The 18,130-nt window shown below is 42.8% G+C and overlaps 2 protein-coding genes across 2 annotated transcripts; one reads left to right on the top strand and one right to left on the bottom strand.

Moving 5' to 3' along the window:
• The first annotated feature begins 1,837 nt into the window (after window positions 1–1,837).
• ca6 (carbonic anhydrase 6) lies at window positions 1,838–6,478 on the top strand. Its single transcript, XM_006785548.3, has 10 exons — window positions 1,838–1,974; window positions 2,547–2,726; window positions 3,095–3,243; window positions 3,536–3,631; window positions 4,518–4,584; window positions 4,734–4,891; window positions 5,072–5,198; window positions 5,339–5,422; window positions 5,515–5,547; window positions 5,631–6,478. Exons 1-10 carry the CDS (start codon window positions 1,884–1,886, stop codon window positions 6,263–6,265), a joined length of 1,620 nt encoding a protein of 539 aa, XP_006785611.2. The 5' UTR covers window positions 1,838–1,883; the 3' UTR covers window positions 6,266–6,478.
• LOC102780746 (solute carrier family 2, facilitated glucose transporter member 5-like) lies at window positions 4,298–14,460 on the bottom strand. The gene is made up of 12 exons (XM_087833386.1): window positions 14,380–14,460; window positions 14,189–14,287; window positions 13,943–14,103; window positions 13,754–13,878; window positions 13,511–13,663; window positions 13,283–13,408; window positions 13,010–13,197; window positions 12,765–12,875; window positions 12,561–12,662; window positions 8,450–8,525; window positions 8,101–8,228; window positions 4,298–6,944 (listed from the first exon to the last, which is right to left on the bottom strand). The coding sequence occupies exons 1-12, from the start codon at window positions 14,422–14,424 to the stop codon at window positions 6,720–6,722; spliced, it is 1,539 nt and encodes a 512-aa protein (XP_087689512.1). The 5' UTR covers window positions 14,425–14,460; the 3' UTR covers window positions 4,298–6,719.
• Window positions 14,461–18,130: the final 3,670 nt, after the last annotated feature.

The following is an 18,130-nucleotide window of genomic DNA, read 5'->3' as shown; positions in this document are numbered from 1 at the left end:
TTATTAACAAAAACAAAGACAATGGGGAGAAGAGGAAGCACCTTCCAACAGGAAGATGTCTCCTTCAAAGCCGAACTCGGAGAAGGTTTCCCATCCATCTCAACTGGCCAAAGTGAGGGGGAAAAGTGAAGAAAGAACTCAGACATATCTGCAGGAAGGTACAAGGGAATGCAGGGAAGTCATAAAAGACAATGCACAAAGTTTAGGAAATACAATGGGGAGTGCAAGTGGGGAGAGTAGAAAGGAGCTCGGTGCACAGTGAGAGGTCATCAGCCTGACCTTGGTTCAAGGTCACTGGATCCAGTTTTAACTATAAGCTTTGAGAAGATACAAAGATTGAAGGCTAATCATAAGGAGAGTGGTTTCACAGAAGACCCTGATATCTGAAGCCTCTACCTCCAGTTCTGCTTTTAGAAACTGAGGGCACCACCAACAAACCTACAATCTTTACTGGGATAATATGGCACTGTGGTGTCATTACGACATGACAGGGTCTAATCACTCAGGACTGTTTTATGCAAGGTGAATAATTATAGATTGTGAATATTAGAGGAGCTAACATGGGAGAAATACTGCAGCATTTTCAATCAGAAAGAAGCTTTTCAGGAAGCTACTGACAACCTGATAAAAGGGGAACTGCAATAGTTCAGCCTAGAAGTGATGAGTTTATGGACTCCTGTTTTTCAGCATCATTTGGCAACACTGAGCAGGATGAAAGGAGACAGTCTTTTAGACTTTTTGAGTTTAGGCCAGCGCCTGTTTTCAGATCATTAGTTGCTGCTATCATCAGGTTACAAGTCATAATGACGGATGCAAAAGACTTTATTAGCAATAACGTGCTGCACATTTTAATACTCAATGAAATAAAAAGAAACAGCGCTTATATTTACTTAAAAAAATCTACATTGTGCAACGTGCCCAAAGCTGCCGAACACTTGTAAACACCTGAAAACCGAGGGTGTGTTTGTGCTGCATTGGGGCGAGGAAGAAAAAAATATAAGGAAAGAAACGCAGAACTAACCTTTTAAAATTTCTCACTGGCCATTTCTGAACCCCCCTGAAGACAAACCAAGCGTTTTATTATTAGTATTTTATCCTGGTAAGGACATTTGCTCCTCCGAGGCGAACTCTGACACACTCACACACCCCTTTCACACACTTTGACTGCTCAGGCGTTTAAAGCTGAGGCGTTGGGCAAGTTGCGACCAGCATGCACTAGCAGGTGATACAAGTTGTATTTTTTGTTTTTAACACCTACCTGCCACTGGCTCCCACAGTTCTGCCATATGGTGTTGCTGTTTTTTCTTCTTCAGTTGGACTTGTGTGATTGTGTTTGTGGCATTCGTTTCCCACTAATACAGTTCTGTTAAAACCCTACATCAGCATATTTTTTTTCTTCAGGCAATAACAAGAAATATGAGTAATCAGAACTCGCTGTGACAAAAACGAGTAACTGTAATGGTGACTAAAAAGACGTCGTCATGCCTTAGACCGTTTTCTGTATTTGAAGATTTTTCCAAGTTAAATGAATGCGCAGAGAAAATACTCCTAAATTGATCTTGTTTCTTGATAGAGATGTGCTCCTGATTGATTGACTGATTGAATTATTTAATCATTGCCAAAAACCATAAACCACTGATAATGACATGACCTAGAGGACAGTGGATTTTAGAAATCAAATATGAGCGCAAACTTAAATTAAAAAGGGAGTTCAGCTGACAGCCAAAAGCAGCTCTCTTGACACTGTGGGACTGCAGGGAAGCGCTCTGGGCGTTTTCAGCAGAAGTTTCACCCCCCGCCCCCCTTTCACTTGCTGTTTCAATCTTGAGAGTAAACCTCTGTGAGGAGTCACTGTCTGCGCGACACAGCCAGGAGACGCAACGATGGAGATTTTCTGCGTGTTTTTCTCCGCGCTTTTCGCCTACGTGGTCGGCGATGCCATCCCTCATCATGGAATCCACTGGACATACAAAGGTGGGCATTTTTTCTTTCAGCTTGTCTGTATTAGTTTTAATATAATTTACGGCACTATTTTTTTTAAATCCCCTAAAACTGTGCTTTCACTGAAGTTGGGGAGTGGTGCGTAAAGCGTGCGTAAAGCCATTTATTGTGCAACACAATTAATTAACAAATAGCATTGTAAAAATAAATAAATAAAGTGATTGAAATGAAAAATGGGTTATTACTGTTTATTCACAAAGATTTCCTTTGACTGCTTGGTGTCCCGGGTGACATATTGGACAAATACTTTTCGGTTAACAGCTGGTTGACTCTTGTAAAAAACACGAAGGGACCATTTGGTGCACAGCGCAGCTGCTGCTAAGATTCTGGGGATGAATGTTATTTGAAGACGCAACATTATTCTGTTGAACAAGCCCCCGGCGTGCCAGGGAACCAGCAACATGTGAGCTAGGTGGTTAATCCATTTCAAAGAAGGCTAATGTAAATCGACAGTTCAAACAGTGTCAGTCTGTTCGTGGATTTATCTCACTCTAGGAACCTTTTGCCATTTAAGCGGATAATCAGCTGTCTGTTTTTCCATACAGAGGGCGCTTTGGATCAAATGCACTGGGGAACCCAGTACCCTGCGTGCGGCGGTAAGAAGCAGTCCCCGATTGACATCCAGCGGCGCAGCGTTAGGCACAACCCTGACTTGTTACAATTGGAACTCAGCGGATATGACGCGCAGAAAGGGACTTTTCTCATGTCCAACAACGGGCACTCCGGTAAGAAAAGTCGGCAAAAATAATAATAGTAGCCTACAAAAAACAAAAATGACTAAGTTCACTATTAACTTGTACAGAGACCACCAAACCAAATTTTTTTTCTGCAATAGTTCCGGAACTATAAAGCCAATATTTACGTTGAAGTTGAGGTAGAATTTGCATTTTTAGAAATCCTCTCTTTTATCTATATTTTCCGAGACTGCAATAGTTTTTGGAAAAGTCATCACTGCATCACATCGCATCAGCAGCACTGATAACACTGACCAGCCTGCTGCTGAAATAAATGTAGGCTAAGGCTTTCCGGAAATCAGACATACAGCGGCAGCTATGTAAAGTATTCATGATTTGTGATGATATGTCACCATCAGTTCAAATCGACCTACCTCCCAGTATGAAGATCACTGAGGGACTCCCGGGAAAGTATACAGCCGTCCAGATGCACCTGCACTGGGGTGGCTGGGACCTGGAGGCCAGCGGAGCAGAGCACACCATAGATGGGATCCGCTACATGGCAGAGGTAGGCTTACAAAACACAGGCTGGCCACTGCAGTAAAGCCAGGTTGACCTGCATCTAGTAATCAGCACTCTTTTGTGAAACCATTTCTGAGCTGCGCACAAGCAGCTTCATGTTGAACAGTTTTAAGACTTTCTTTCATTTCATCAAACAGCTGAACAATCGATTTGTTCTTAGATTAAAACTGAATTTAAAGTTAGTAAATGCATTTCTATCTGCTGATGCTTCCATCCAAATCGCAGGTCACTTAGCATATTTGGCACCTAACCTCTCCTCTCTTAACCTTCTCTTCCAGCTGCATGTGGTCCATTACAACTCTGACAAGTACAAGAGCTTTACTGAGGCCAGAGATAAGCCAGACGGGCTTGCTGTCCTCGCCTTTTTCTATGAAGTACGTGAGCCACAAATACCTCTTCCTCTCTTCTCTCTAACCACTAGGCTCATACACAACTGCACAGAATACAAGTGTTCTAGACAGAAGACAACAACTGACACTGTGAGAAGTTTAGAAAGTGAAAAATAACATACTTTGCAGTGAAAAAACATGCATTTGGCAAACAGTCTGACAGTCTGCGATACTTTGTCCTGCTCATCCTGCCGGGTTATAAGCTTTATTGAGTGTTCAGCTACACGGCAGCACAGTGAATGAGTGCTTGTTTCCACCGGGCTGCTCTGGATCTCAGACAGCCTGTGACCTTCAGCTATGAGACGCTTCCTTTCCTTTCCTTTGAGAGGTCATCGCCGCAGCAACACCACAGATGGCATTCACTGTGGTAGCAGCAGTTTGAAGTCAAATAATTTAGATGCATCCAAGTGAGAGTTTAAATGCAACTGGGACTTTATTTTCACTTCTACAGCACATTACTCATAAGTTAATATCTGACATCTATCAAAGAAGGAACATTAAACAGACAGAATGACTGAAAACATATCTGTAAAAACATGACCAAAACTGCCAGATGTGTGCAGCAGTCACAAGTGACTCATCAAATGTCCGTTGTTGTATTTTTTAATTTTTAATTTTTTTAAAGAAATCAACTTTTTTTGGTTTCTAGCTCTTTATAAAACAGGTTAATAAATCTGGATTTTTGGTTGCATCAGTGCCTTTTAAGCATGTTAAATACCATTTTATGATGAATGTTAAAGCAACACAAAGGTTCTAAAAAACTGTAATAATCCTCTAAAGCCTGCATTTGTGGGGTCAAGTCAGAATTATTTCTTTTCAATGAAAATTTAATCATAAACTTTAACACAGCTTTGTTTTATTTTCTTTCCAGGATGGCCATTTTGAGAACACCTACTATAGTGATTTTATTGCAAACTTGAAGAAAATCAAGTATGCTGGTGAGTTACTTACTAAAACAAACAAACAAACAAACAAACAAAAGAAAAACCCCACATTGCTCTACTTGGGGTCAGAATCCAAATGTAACCTCTAGCTGAACCATAACTGACTGGTTTAGTTTAACGTGGTGTTTGTGTAACCCGCACAGGTCAGTCCATGAACATATCTGACCTTGATGTCCGCTCAATGCTCCCTGAGAACCTGAACCACTTCTTCAGATACCAGGGCTCCCTCACCACTCCGCCCTGCTACGAGAGCATCCTCTGGACTGTGTTTGATACGCCCATTACCCTTTCACACAACCAGGTAAGGCCGACCAGAGAGCCCTTTGCTCCAAAACAGATATTTTTTTCAAGAACACTGATTTTTTTTTAAAATAAAGTCATAAGCCTAAGTCCTAAGTGTAAACTGTTGAAGGGAATGGATTTCTTTTAAATCTATTTTGCTGCTGTGCCACAAACCTATCTGCTCTTCTGCTGCGTTCAGATCAGGAAACTGGAGAGCACACTGATGGATATGGACAACAAGACCCTCTGGAATGATTACCGCATTGCTCAGCCTCTCAATGGGCGTGAGGTGGAGTCTTCTTTCTTGCCGCGACTCGGGAAAGGAAGTGGGTAGCTTATCGTTACCACACGATTGCACAATAATGTTATTATTTTTATCCTTAGAACTGGTGTTGGGAATGTTGGAAGGAGATGTAGAAGCTTGAGTCTATTTCTCAGTACTTCCTTTGACTGTTTGTTTTTTCAGCATTTTGTCGGCAAGATGAAATAGAATCCAGGCTCCACAAGATCGAGGGTCTGATAACATCCATTGGAAAGAACATTCATTCAGGTGCTTGCTCATCTTAAAAACTGCAAAACATAGCTATATGTAAGAGATGGCTGTATTTACTCTGCAGTGTTTTTCTCATTTCTTGCCTTTAGGTGGATTTCACAACTCAAGGCCTACCAGACATGGTGGGTGGTTTTAAAATTTGATATTGATCTGCAGTTAAAGGAAGTTGGCACTTCTCCAGCCTGATTCTTTTTTCTGTCCTCAGAAACTGGCTCTTTGTTTCCTCTGGTGCTCAACTTTCGGGAGAAAGATTCTGGCAGTTATGCTTTGGCCAGCCTCAGCCACCCCATGGACCTGGACGCCTTCACCGTCTGCATGCATGTCCTGCCTCAGGTCGAAGGAGTCCACACCGTCATCTCCTACTCCAGCAACGGCAATGACAACGAGCTGATGATCTCCCTCGGAGAGGACAGGGATGCGAGAGAAGTCGGCCTCTGGATTGGCAACGAGTTTGTCAACTTGCCGCACAACTTCAAGCCCAAGGACTGGGTGAACTACTGCATTACCTGGTCGTCGCACACCGGCGGTGCGGAGCTCTGGATTAACGGCATGGTGGGGGAGCAGCGGTACCTCAGAAGGGATTACACAATCAGATCTGGCGGTGTGTTCATTCTGGGGAAAGACCAGGATGGCTTACTGGGAATCTTCAATGCTGATGCCTTTGTGGGGAAGATGACTGATGTCAACGTGTGGGACTATGTGCTGACCACAGCAGATATCCGAGACCAAATGCAATGCATAAATAACAGCATGGTGGTGGGAAATGTGTTCAGCTGGGGAAACACCAAACTGAGCATGTACGGAGGGGTGCAGCTGGACAGTCAGTACAGATGTTCCTGATGCTTCTGTTTGTATGAGCTTCAACATGCTGCAACAAGCCAGAATATCATCTGCTGATGTTGGGGATTTGATTGAATTGTTGGTGAAGGGTTTATGGTATGTTTTACAAAGGACAAAATGCTTTTCAAGGCGCCTACAGACCAATATTAAAAACACGTCACAGCTTGAGCCATGTACTGCATTCATATGTCATCAATAAAAGCTAACAAGAGACCTGCTGTCTGCTCATTGACTCCTTCACACGTCCTTAACGCTGCATCTAGTGCACACACCGACTCACAGCAAACCTTAGCCTGCATAGAAATCTACCAACATCTGCAGGCACAAATACAAAGAAAAGGCACACAGAGGCATCTAAAATTAAAACACTGTCAAGTCTTCTACCACACACACACTCCCTCGCTCCACACCCACAGCGAATACTTCCTCTTCTATCAATGTTCTTCTTCTTTCTTCAAAAAGGCGTGGCCTTCTGTGCATCCTGTGGGCTCTCTTTGAGCTCTTTCAGCGGGAGATCGCCGTCACCCAGATTTAACTCCACTTTGTTCCTCTTTGCAAACATCTGGAAGACCTCCAGGAAGGTCTTCTTCTTTGTTTCGGGCACCACCAGCCAGATGTAGATCAGGGTGACCAGACAGATGACGGCAAAAATGATGAAGCTGTAGGGGCCCAGGCCTCGCTGGGGAGAGAAGGAGAGGAAATGTGATTTCTGGGTCCTCGACATGAAATGTAAATATGTCAGGAAGACAAACAGAGCAAACAAGGTGAGGTCAAAAGTGAAACACTGCTCTTTATCGATGTTTCTCAAGCATCTTCTTCCCTTGATTACACTTTCAGGTTTAAACATGTAAGAGGAAGTAAACATGAGATGAAGCTTATGTTTATATCTAAGATCACGTCATTCAGTCCAGTCTCCTCATTTAAGATTTTACAATATGTTTTCTGGTGTTATAATATTCAAGCTCCAACATTATGTTTCAGGCGTTGTAAATGCAGTAAAAAATGTTTTGGCGCTCTGCATGTTTGCATTCCTCATGTATCTGCCTCCTCCTCATTCCCTATGTTGTGCCTCCTCTTGTCCTCCTCTCATTTTGTTTCCCTGTCTGTGTTTGTGTACGAGGAGTAGGTGAGCCACTCCCTTTCCAGTTTTTCCTACTTCACTCGACGACCGAAACCAACACTGTTCACTTGTGCTTAGATCCACCAGCTTCCCACCTGCCTGCCTGTTTTAATCAGCTGCTTTGATCACCCCTCGCTCCAGTCTGCCCTGTTTACTGTGAGTCAAACAACAAGCCAGCTTTGCACACAGAAACTGTTCCTGACTAGTTCAGCAGCCAGCAACACTAAACCATCCACCTAAAATAAACTCCTTTTTTGAGCATGCACAATAAATATTCCAAGTGTCACCTAAAGGTGGAGTGTGCATCAGGTAGGTGAGTGATAGGTCCAAACTGCATTCTCTAGCATGACAGCAATCAATAATAAACAGGAGGAACCAACTGATTTTTTTGTTTTGTTCTCAGTTTGATACCTGAATCAAACCTCATCCTCCATCTCATCCTATCCCCAGCATCCTGCTGTGTCACACAACTCTCTGCATGTCCTCCTTCACTACATCCATGGATCTCCTCTGTGTTCTTTCTCTTTTCCTCCTACCTGCCAGCTCGCTTGCAAATCTATGCAAACTGAAAAGAAAATATCAAAGTAATCCAATTATAAGTGACACAAAGGATCACATTATATCGAGGACATAAACTGCCTTGCTGGTTATGCTTGATAAAACATTTGCAGCTAATTCCACTGAAGTCTGAACCTGTAAAAAATGAGTGACTAACCTCGAGGAAGGGGAAGACAAGGCCAACAACGAAGTTGGAGAGCCAGTGGACGGAGCCGGCCACCATGAACGCCGCAGGCCTGGCTGTTTGCCGGAACATCTCAGTGGCCACCACATAAGGAATGGGACCTGCAGAACAAAAATGCAATTAACCACAACCAAAACACCCGAGACAGACATCATCAGTCTTCACAGTCAGAGAGGATGCTCATGTCTCAAACAAATTGAGTGCTGATGTACAAACGTTGATTATATGCCTGGTTACATCTAAACAACACTTCAGCTAATGGAGCGCCCTGCTGTAATCAGTATGTGTGTAAATACCAACAGGTCTACTCAGACAGACTCACTCGGTCCTATGGCATGTCCGATGATGTAGATGATGACAGAGGCGATGCTGACATAGGGCATCCATGTCACAGTCTCCTGCAAACACAGACAAACAGCTCTCAGTAACTATTCCTTCTGATGTTTGTAAGCAGGAGCAACATTAACGGCTCCACATGGAGGCCTTGAGGATCAAAGGCAGATGATTAATGTGCCTACTCTCCATTATGTCTCTAAATTTTGCCTTTACTGCTGCTGAAAATGACGCCTGTCTGAAAACATTGGCTCCAGGTGAGGTTGCAGGTTTGAAGGAGGGCAATACTGCATTGGTGGTTCTCTCTAATAGTCAGTGTTTAGTGCCAGGTCTCATGACTCCTGAAAACAAAGGGGCCAAAATATCACTTTACTGTCTCAGACCATGATGGGAATTCTAGACGTACAACATGATTACAGGCTGGTAATCTGTAGCACAGTGACACTGTTTGTTATTTTGGCTTTTTACTGGTTGCGTCTTGTTTAATTATTTTGCCAACCTGTCATCATGTCAGATTCTGCTGTTCCTTAGCTGTCCTGCAGGAGTTCTCACTGTGGCTTTTCAGAAATGGCCAAAACATAGGGATAAAGTGCTATATATGTTACATCTTTAAATGGCTATCATTGTTGTCTTTGGCTCTGATCACTACCCGACTCGGCGCCACAGCCAATTATGGATATCCAATGAAACTCTCAACCTGGTAGCAGAACACAAAAGAACAAAACTGGTTGACTTTGATTCAGTAATCAAAGTCAAATTATTTAATTATTTACTATATTATATTTAGTTACTATATTTATTATTATATTTAGTTACTGCCTACTCAATCTACAAGTGCGCAGGATGATGAAGAGGGACGCATTCTGGGAAAGTGGTTGGAGACTTTGAAGAAGCATTGTCAAGGCATGAAAACTGCACACTCTACTACATGTTGCGTGGCCTAAGTGACAAGTTGAATTCCACCAACGACAACACCAAGAAAGCAGATGGTACCTTTGTGCGCTCAGCAACCAAACGCCTTCATTGTTGGAAAGAACATGGCCTCTACAACCATGACCCAGGCCCAACTACAGTGCCTCCCGAAATCGACCCCCACCATTTCCCAATGTCGGACACCGAACCAACAATCGAAGAAGTCAAGCAAAACACCCAGGCTAGACCACGTCGCTGCAAAGGCAATCAAAGCTGGAGGGGATATCCTCATTTCTCAACTGCATGGACTAATTCGACTGATCTGGAGAACAGAGGAGAAGGTAAAGGCCACAGACGTGAGTGCAAGAACTACCGTGAAATTAGCCTCTTTTCCATCACTGGTAAGATCACAATGAAAATCATCCAGTTGCGCCTGCAAAAACATTGTGAGCAGTAAAGCAAAGAAGAGCAAGCCTGTTTTCGACCTGGGAGGGATTGCTGCAATCAGATTTTCATTCTTCGCCAACTGATCAACTAAAGAGTTCAATGTAGACAGAGGACAGGGATTGTGTTCATCGACTGCAAATCGAAGATGATCTTAAACAACAATATCTATCCATCGAACAAGCAAAGGTCAAGGCCATAGATCGCAAGGCCTTGAAATACATCGTTGACCAAGCCGGAACCCCTACGGCACCCACAGCCTTGTATTGGCTTCATAGACCTCCTTTGCCAACTGCTAGGTAGGGACAAAAGAAAAAGAAAAAACGAATCATTGTTGTCTGACCTCCAATCCACCTGCATCCAGTTTCCTGCCATTTATCATGTGCCAGATGTTTGGTTCAGCTTTCTTTTTTGTTTTTTTAAATCACCAGAAGCCCTTCCTGTCACAGTCCCAAAGGGATTTGGGTCTCCTCACGGCACTGAACTGCGATGATTTGCCTATTACTCAACCATCTCTAAACCACTACACTATGGAGACAAAGCTGTTTTTAATCTCTCATTTTCAGCAAACACATTCAGCAAAATTGGGCAAATGAATAGCAGTTTCATGATCAGGTGAAGTCTTTACTCTTGTTCAAATTAAATGTGCTTAATTTATAATTTACCTTTTAATTTATATCCCTTTAATTTACTCCAAGAGGATTAGTGTAAAAGAGCCCTTAATCCTTTTAAAAAATCCATGTCATTGTCAACGTCTACAATCCGGAGACACCTTCATGAATGGAAATACAGACGGTTTATAACAAGGTGCAAACCACTGGTTACACTCAAGAACATGAAGGCCAGATTAGACTAAACTCTAAAAGGCCAGCACAGATCTGGGAAAATTTTTTAGGGATAAATGAAACCCAGGTGAACTTGTACCTGGCATAGGCATGAATGACTTTAACCAGACCACTGGCATTTGTTGCTGACATGGCTGCTGATAGAAGTAACAGGGTAAACTATAAAGTGTACAGTGCTATGCTCTGTGCTCAGATCCGAAGTGATCAGACAACACTTCACAGTAAAAATGGATAAAGACCCAAAGCAAACCACAAAAGGGACCCAATAGTTTCACAAAGAAGGAGAAGAAATGGGATATTCTTTGATGGCCTGATCTCAACTTTGCAGTTACAGTAGATGCAGAACGATGTATAAAACGTAGCTCTTGAACAGATATTGGATAAGTTTTTGTTAAACCACTTAAGTAAAAGCTGAATTTTTTTATTTCATTTATATGTCATTTACAAATGTGTAAGAGGAAAAATACAAAAACCTGTTTGTAGAGGCCTTTTCAACGATGCAGGTTCAAACTGGGACGCTAGACCAACACTGAGGTGATGTTTTTGTGATGCTTTTGTTGTGAAGTATATTTTGGGTAATGCAGCGCTAACATCCACACCCTTCCCAGCCAATAATTAGAGGACGTTAAAGGAAAGAGCCATTTGGCATTCTTTCTCCGTCCAAGATGGCCAAGAGCGTTAGGCGGCTAAGCACTGCAGAGCGGTTTTATTTCTTCAGGAAAGCTGCTCATTTTAGTATTGCCCTTTAAAAAGTGGATCGTGCCACACTGTTGTAGGCTTGTAGTTGTTTTATGGACTGGCTCCTTGTTTTATGGTCTTTTTTACTCTGAATTGTTTGTATTTTGATCATGCTTTTATAAAGAATTGTATCTTAGGGTGTTCTTGTTTTGTTTATATCTCTTTTACGTTTTGTTGGTTTTTTTTGCCTTAATGGCGGTACAGCCGCTTGTTGTGGGGCTAGGCACGTGAGGTGGACTCCCTCCTGATACATGAGAGTGTACACACTGGGAAATAGGTAGATTGGACCATTTAGATTGCAGTGAGAGTGACAGTGAGGTTTGCAGTGAAACTACACTGGTGAGTAATTGATGGCACCCTTGGTCACTCCTCTCTGTAGGTTGCCTCCTCAAGTTGCCGGTCTCCACTATTTTGTTCAGTTATTTTACCAAACTGCTAGAGTAGCACCGTAGCAGTGAGCCTTGTCTTTTTAATCATTGTTTGTTAATAAAGTGTTTTAATTAACCTTAAGAAGTTCTCTTATTTTACAGGTCTATGCTTTTACTAGTTTTTCCTAATAAATTTTGATTGTAAAATTGTTCTGCCTCACCTCTGCTTGCTAAAAATGAGCTTCTGTAACTAGTAAGGCATTTGCATTGGCTATAGAAATCTCTCCTGGGGTGTAACTCCCTCCCCAGGTGGCGTTGTCAACACCCTTTAGTCACCTTTACTGGTTATCCTCCTTTGCGCCACCACATTCTGATAAAAGTCCACCCATTTTGATTTAAATGGATGAAAGATGAGTGGAGGGAAAAGCCATAATCATGGTCTCAACAGCAGCAGTGCCTCTATTTTTATTGCAGTTAAAACCATGAGTAACACCTTCATAATGTGCTCTTCATTGATTAATTATTCAATAGAGCTGAAACCCAATGGGGACAAAATGCAGGTGACAGCACAAAATTAAAATGAAACCGATAAAGATGAAGTATTTAAAGGCCTGTCTATAGCTGCAATTAAATCAATCTCACGAGGCGTTACTCTCTGATCCTGAGATCATAAACAGGGTCTTGCAAATCTCCTCTGATTCTTTCCAGGTTGGGAAACTAATAACTGAACCACTAGAGGGCAGCAGAGTGACAGGTTGCAGGCATAAGTAGCGCTGACAGGTCTGTACGATACCTGCAAGTTGAGTGCGACAGTGAGCAGCACACAGGCTCCGCAGCAGATCCCAAAACCACAGAGGAGGAGCAGGCGGCGACCTGAGGCTTCCACGATGAACACCTGCGATTACAAAACCCCCGTTCACAGTGGTTATCTCCATCTCACATGATCAAACAGCAGACAGACAAACAGCTCCTCCCCTCAGCTTTGCTGGGTACCTACAGCATTTACACTCATAAAGACATTCACTGCTCCCGTTCCCACTGTGACATACTGGATGTCACTCTCCCTGACTCCTGCAGAGCCGTATATGCTGTCGGCATAGTAGTAGATCTGAGAGAAAAGAGAGAAATGCATTATGGTTATAACACAACAGCCTGTGAATAAGCAAGAACATAGATGTTGTCATGCATCCTGAAACTGAGTAATGGTGTGAGGGACGAGGACAACTGGATGGGTCGTCTCACCGCATTGACACCCGACAGCTGCTGGCCCATCATCATGACGACTATGGAGATCAGCTGCCAGCGAAGAGAGCGCTGGGACAGCAGGGAGAACACACTCAGGTGACCTTCGGCCTTCTCGGACTGGTCCTCCTGACGCATCTCCAACAGCTCGCCGTCCACGTCGTCCCACCCACGCAGGCGCTGCAGTGCTAAGAGTGGAAATGCATACAGTACCATAAATGCTCAGTTTATCTTCAATGTGTAGTGTAGTTGTGCAACATCGCACTTTCTTACCTTTCGTTGCGTTCTTCTCGTCTCCATTCTGGATGAGCATGTACCTGGGGCTCTCAGGGAAGAAGGGGAGCAGCAGGAGCTGAATCGCGGCGGGAATACCAGTAAGGCCAAGCATGAGGGTCCAGCCTGGACACACACAGGCAACACAGACACGCTTTTAAACCTATTCTTAAGACCATGTCTCAGCATCTGATGAATAAATGATCAAACATGTACAAACTTGAGTACCTGTGCTGTTTCCCAGTATGTTTCTAATGCCCAGCACTTGGGCACAGAGGATGCCAAAAGTGATGAAAAGTTCTGGAACAATGCCGAGAGCTCCCCTCAGGTTTTTGGGAGCGATCTCACCCAGATACATGGGCACCACAGTGGAAGAGAGACCTGCAGATGGGAAAGCATGCACGGGTGAAGCTAAACCGCCTGATCAAGCCTGATCCTTAACCTGGGCTGTTGTTAAATTCGGGAGCTGACCTGCACAGATGCCTACTATAAACCTGGCCACAATGATGATCTCGTAGGACTTGGCGATCTCACTGACTCCCATCATTATAGCAGGGACGATGGAGAAGATGTTGTTGAAGAGGAGGGTGCCCTTCCTGTAGCAGGGATGAAGCATTAGTTGCAAGACTACACTACACGTGGAATAAAGCAGATTCTCACCTCCCAAATTTGTTGACCAGAGGGGCCACCATCAGAGAGCCGAAGAAGCCTCCGAGAGGGAACATGGACACGGAGAGAGACCACAGCAGAGTCAGGACGTTCTCCTCCATCGGGCTGTGGTAACGCTCCATGTAGGTTGTATTATAAAACTGCTGCATGAACTGAAAAGAGCAGGAGAGCACTGATAGGAACAAATTATCTTCCCAGCGAGTTCCATTCAAGCTTTTCTTTCTTGAATCAGCTTACCTGCGATGGAGAGTTGACCACAGAGACATTATAGCCGTACTGGAAGGACGAACCAAAGGCAGCTATGAGCGTTGCCAGCACCAGGACTACAGTTAGCCTCTGTTTTTTGTTGGGGAGAGGGGGACAACATCAGAGCGCTATTTGAAAAGCCAGAAAAGAAAATTGTGACCATGGTTGTGATCACACCTCACCCCTTTCCTCTCCACAGGCTTTCCCCATTCCTCTGTGTCCGCCATGGCCGTGTTTGGGCTCGCTGTCACTTTCAGCAGTAATAACAGCACACTTTATCATTACTGCCCACTGGATCCTGCCTGCCCTTTGGACACCAGATTAGAGAGCGTGGCATTGGTTTGTGGTTATCGCACTCATGTTGCTGACTCTGTTCTCAGGTTAATTTTTTTTTATGTAATACACCTGGAAGATTAAAAGCGGATTTGAATGTTGATATCTAAATCTTACATTGCACTGTACCCTTCACTAAACAAGATCAATGGATGCAGCTGTCATTAAAGGAAAGAATGATAAGGATAATGCATCTTTATTGCTTTATTGATCCATGTGCAGGCTGCACTGCATCAGATGGATTTATTAAAATATAAATAATTATATAACATAAATATAAATTAAAAAATAATTCTTATTAATAGTTTTAGAAGAGTTTTAGACTGAGTATTACTGAAACAAACCTTTGTTTCCACGCAGCCACTTTTAAGCAAATAATGAAACCACAAAGTTTGATTTTATACATATATAATTGTAAAGCTCAGCAAATGTTCACTACACAGTTGTGCTCATTTAAATTTGTGGTTTTACAGAAAAATATTTTTATTATAAATAGAATTATTTATATGAGGGAATTAAGGGAAATATTTATATTCACATTAACCATTGGAAACTGTGCTGATTTGTCCAAACTAGAAGCTTGTCTATATTAATTAGGCACTGGTTATCTGATAATTCCCTTCTTCTTAATGCAGATAAGACAGATATGATTGTCATTGGAGCATATAAATTACATTACTTGTCCCAAAACTTTGCGCATTGATTAATGTAACACTCTCCTTTCTGAGCTACCGAAGAAAAGTTTTAGAGGTTTACAGATGGTACAAAAGGCAGCTGCTCAAATTTTAACCAAAACTGAGAAATATGAGCACATTACTCCAATACTGAAATCTCTTCACTGGTTACCTTGTCAAGTTTGAGCAGATTTAAAGGTCCTAAGGCTTTCAACGGTTTGGCGCCCTCATCTCTCTTTGACCTTTTACGGACGACACCTATCAACACCATTACTGAGACTAACCACCTGATCCTGTCACGGCGAATAGAGTGAACCGTGTGGGGAAAGATAAATGAGGATCCACACGCAGGCACTCGCTGAAGGTGTGAAGGTGGTTTATTGTAGAACAAAGGTGGGAATGGCAACATGGAACAAAACTGATCTATACTGAGACAAACTAAACTATTGACCGGTAGACATGCTCGCAGGGAGGACACACGGCTGAAGCACGGTGATACACAGACGGACCAGCGACTACTACGACAGAAGACACGACTTAAATACATTCAGAGAAACACAGGGAGATTACACACAGGTGGGGGACACAGCTGGAAGTAATTGCAGAGGTCTGCAGCCTTAAAGTACGCAGCCTTAACGATCCTCAAGGGCCGCGTACTTAAAGACCGCTAAGGCCGGAAGTGCGAGGCTTGTGAAATGGGACGGTCTAGCCTCCGTTGCGCTGCCCAGGTTGCCTAGCAACCATGATACTGACAGCTGGAAACGTTTCATACAGCTTTGTTTGATAGAAATGAGGGAGAAAATCTTTTGTTCATTTGTTTGTTTGTTTCTACATGAGCTTTGATCATTCTCTGTAAGATTAAGCTCAGCTATTGAACGGCGTATATTTTAAAGTAAAGGCTTTAAAACCAAGTTAGTACAAACGTCACTAATGTCACATAACTTTGCTGACATGTGACCAACAGTAATGTTTTAATGTTCTTCGTTATTAAACATTTGCACATAAATAAGTGACATGATATTCAGTACTTAAAGTTTACTCTTCGGGTGCCCCTCATCCGCCGTTTTTTTCGGCAAAATTATCCACACCCACCACCGCGCTATGCATTCTGGGATATGTTGGGCCAAGAAGTCTACACCGCCACTTCCTTAAAATTCAGGGAAATGAAGGAGGCATTTGAGGGCCGCATTTCGAGCAGCCTTCGAATTGGGACAGCCTTCGTCGCGTCGCGGTGACGTAATCGGCCTTAAAATGCGGCCTTTAAGGCTGCAGACCCAGAATTGGGATACAGCCACAGACTTTCACAATAAAACAGGAAACAAGAGACCATCACACAAAGACGCAGACTCAACACTGAGAGGCAGACAGAATATAAACCATGGAACTCAAACTATACATGAGACAACAAATCCTTAAACACGAATAAACAGAAACATAGACTTCTAATAAAAATCAACAAAGCACACGGGTATCAGAAAACAATCCAAAATGCAAAAATAAACCAAAACACCAGAAACTCAGATCCATGCCATGGCAACAGTGATCAGTGAGATGCTTGACTACAAGTTCCCTCCAAGGAGAAGAACACTAGAGGCCAAGATCAAGGTAACATGGAAGGGAGTTAGCCAACTATCGGAGCTGCAGAAAGGTGAGACGAAGAAGTAGCACAGCAAGCTGTCCATCTGAGGTCCATCTGAGGCCTTGGAAACTGCCAAGCAAAGACTCACAGCCTTGGCCAGCCACTTGAAGAGGTGTACCAGAAATAAAAGGCAGGAGAATAAACCAGCTGTTCTCCACAGAACCTTCCAAGGTGTACTCTCAGTGGCAGGGGAATAATATGAGAACAGCCAACCAAGGCTGGAACAGAGCAATACTGGAAGAGCATGTTGGAGAAGGACGCAACAGATAAAAGTGGCTAGTGGATCTAAGAGCAGACCACAGCAACCTGGCTCAAGAAGCTGACTCCACTCCATGAGTGTCTTGCATTACAAATGAGCCAGCTGCTAGTCAGTGAGAGACAGCCAGAATGGCTAACCGAAGGCAGAAGTTTAAAGGGATGATGGGTTTCATCAGAGTGAATTCTTTTAACAAGGAGACCAGAATGACCTGCATCTATTAATCAGCCCTCTTTTTTGAAACCATTTCTAATCTGCACACAAACAAATTTCTTGCTTCCTGTTGAACCGTTTTAAGACTTTCTTTCATTTCATCAAACAGCTGAAACAATCGAAAGATAGTAAATGCATTTCTATCTCCCGATAGTCTTCAGCTACACGGCAGCACAGTGAATGAGTGCTTGTTTCCACCGGGCTGCTCTGGATCTCAGACGGCCTGTAACCTTCAGCTATGAGACGCTTCCTTTCCTTTCCTTTGAGAGGTCATCACCGCAGCAACACCACAGCTGGCATCCACTGTGGTAGCAGCAAATAATTAAGATGCATCCAAGTGAGAGTTTACATAAAACTGGGACTTTATTTTCACTTCTACAGCACTTTACTCATAAGTTAATATCTGACATCTATCAAAGAAGGAACATTAAACAGTCAGAATGACTGAAAAGTATAACATATCTGTAAAAACACAACTAAAAACGGTCAGATGTGTGAAACCATTACAAGTGACTTATTGAATGTCTGTTTAAAAAAAACAATCAACTTTTTTTTGGTTTCTAGCTGTTTAGAAAACAGGTCAATAAATCTGAAGTTTTGGTTGTATCAGTGCATTTTAAGTATGTTAAATACAATTTTATGATAAAGCTTAAAGCAACACAGATCCTAAAAAACTGTAATAATGCTCTAAAGCCTGCATTTATGGGGTCAAGTCACAATGATCTCTTTTCACTGAAACTTTAAGCATCAATGTTAACACAGCTTTGTTTTGGGGGTTTTTCCAGGATGGCCATTTTGAGAACACCTACAGTGATTTT

The sequence above is a fragment of the Neolamprologus brichardi genome, chromosome 20 (genome assembly GCF_056152115.1).
Source record: "Neolamprologus brichardi isolate AB-2024 chromosome 20, ASM5615211v1, whole genome shotgun sequence".
NCBI lineage: Eukaryota > Metazoa > Chordata > Actinopteri > Cichliformes > Cichlidae > Neolamprologus > Neolamprologus brichardi.
This window is presented reverse-complemented; position numbering and strand designations above follow the sequence as displayed.

Bases quoted from the DNA above. Each gene is read 5' to 3' on its own strand.
- ca6 (XM_006785548.3), top strand. From the start codon at position 1,884: ATGGAGATTTTCTGCGTGTTTTTCTCCGCGCTTTTCGCCTACGTGGTC. The intron at 5,199-5,338 runs GTGGGTAGCTTA...TTGTTTTTTCAG, and splicing joins GCCGCGACTCGGGAAAGGAA to CATTTTGTCGGCAAGATGAA. The intron at 5,548-5,630 runs GTGGGTGGTTTT...TTCTGTCCTCAG, and splicing joins CTCAAGGCCTACCAGACATG to AAACTGGCTCTTTGTTTCCT.
- LOC102780746 (XM_087833386.1), bottom strand. From the start codon at position 14,424: ATGGCGGACACAGAGGAATGGGGAAAGCCTGTGGAGAGGAAAGGG. The intron at 14,104-14,188 runs GTAAGCTGATTC...TGCTCTTTTCAG, and splicing joins TGGTCAACTCTCCATCGCAG to TTCATGCAGCAGTTTTATAA. The intron at 6,945-8,100 runs GTTAGTCACTCA...TTCTCTCCCCAG, and splicing joins TTGTCTTCCCCTTCCTCGAG to CGAGGCCTGGGCCCCTACAG.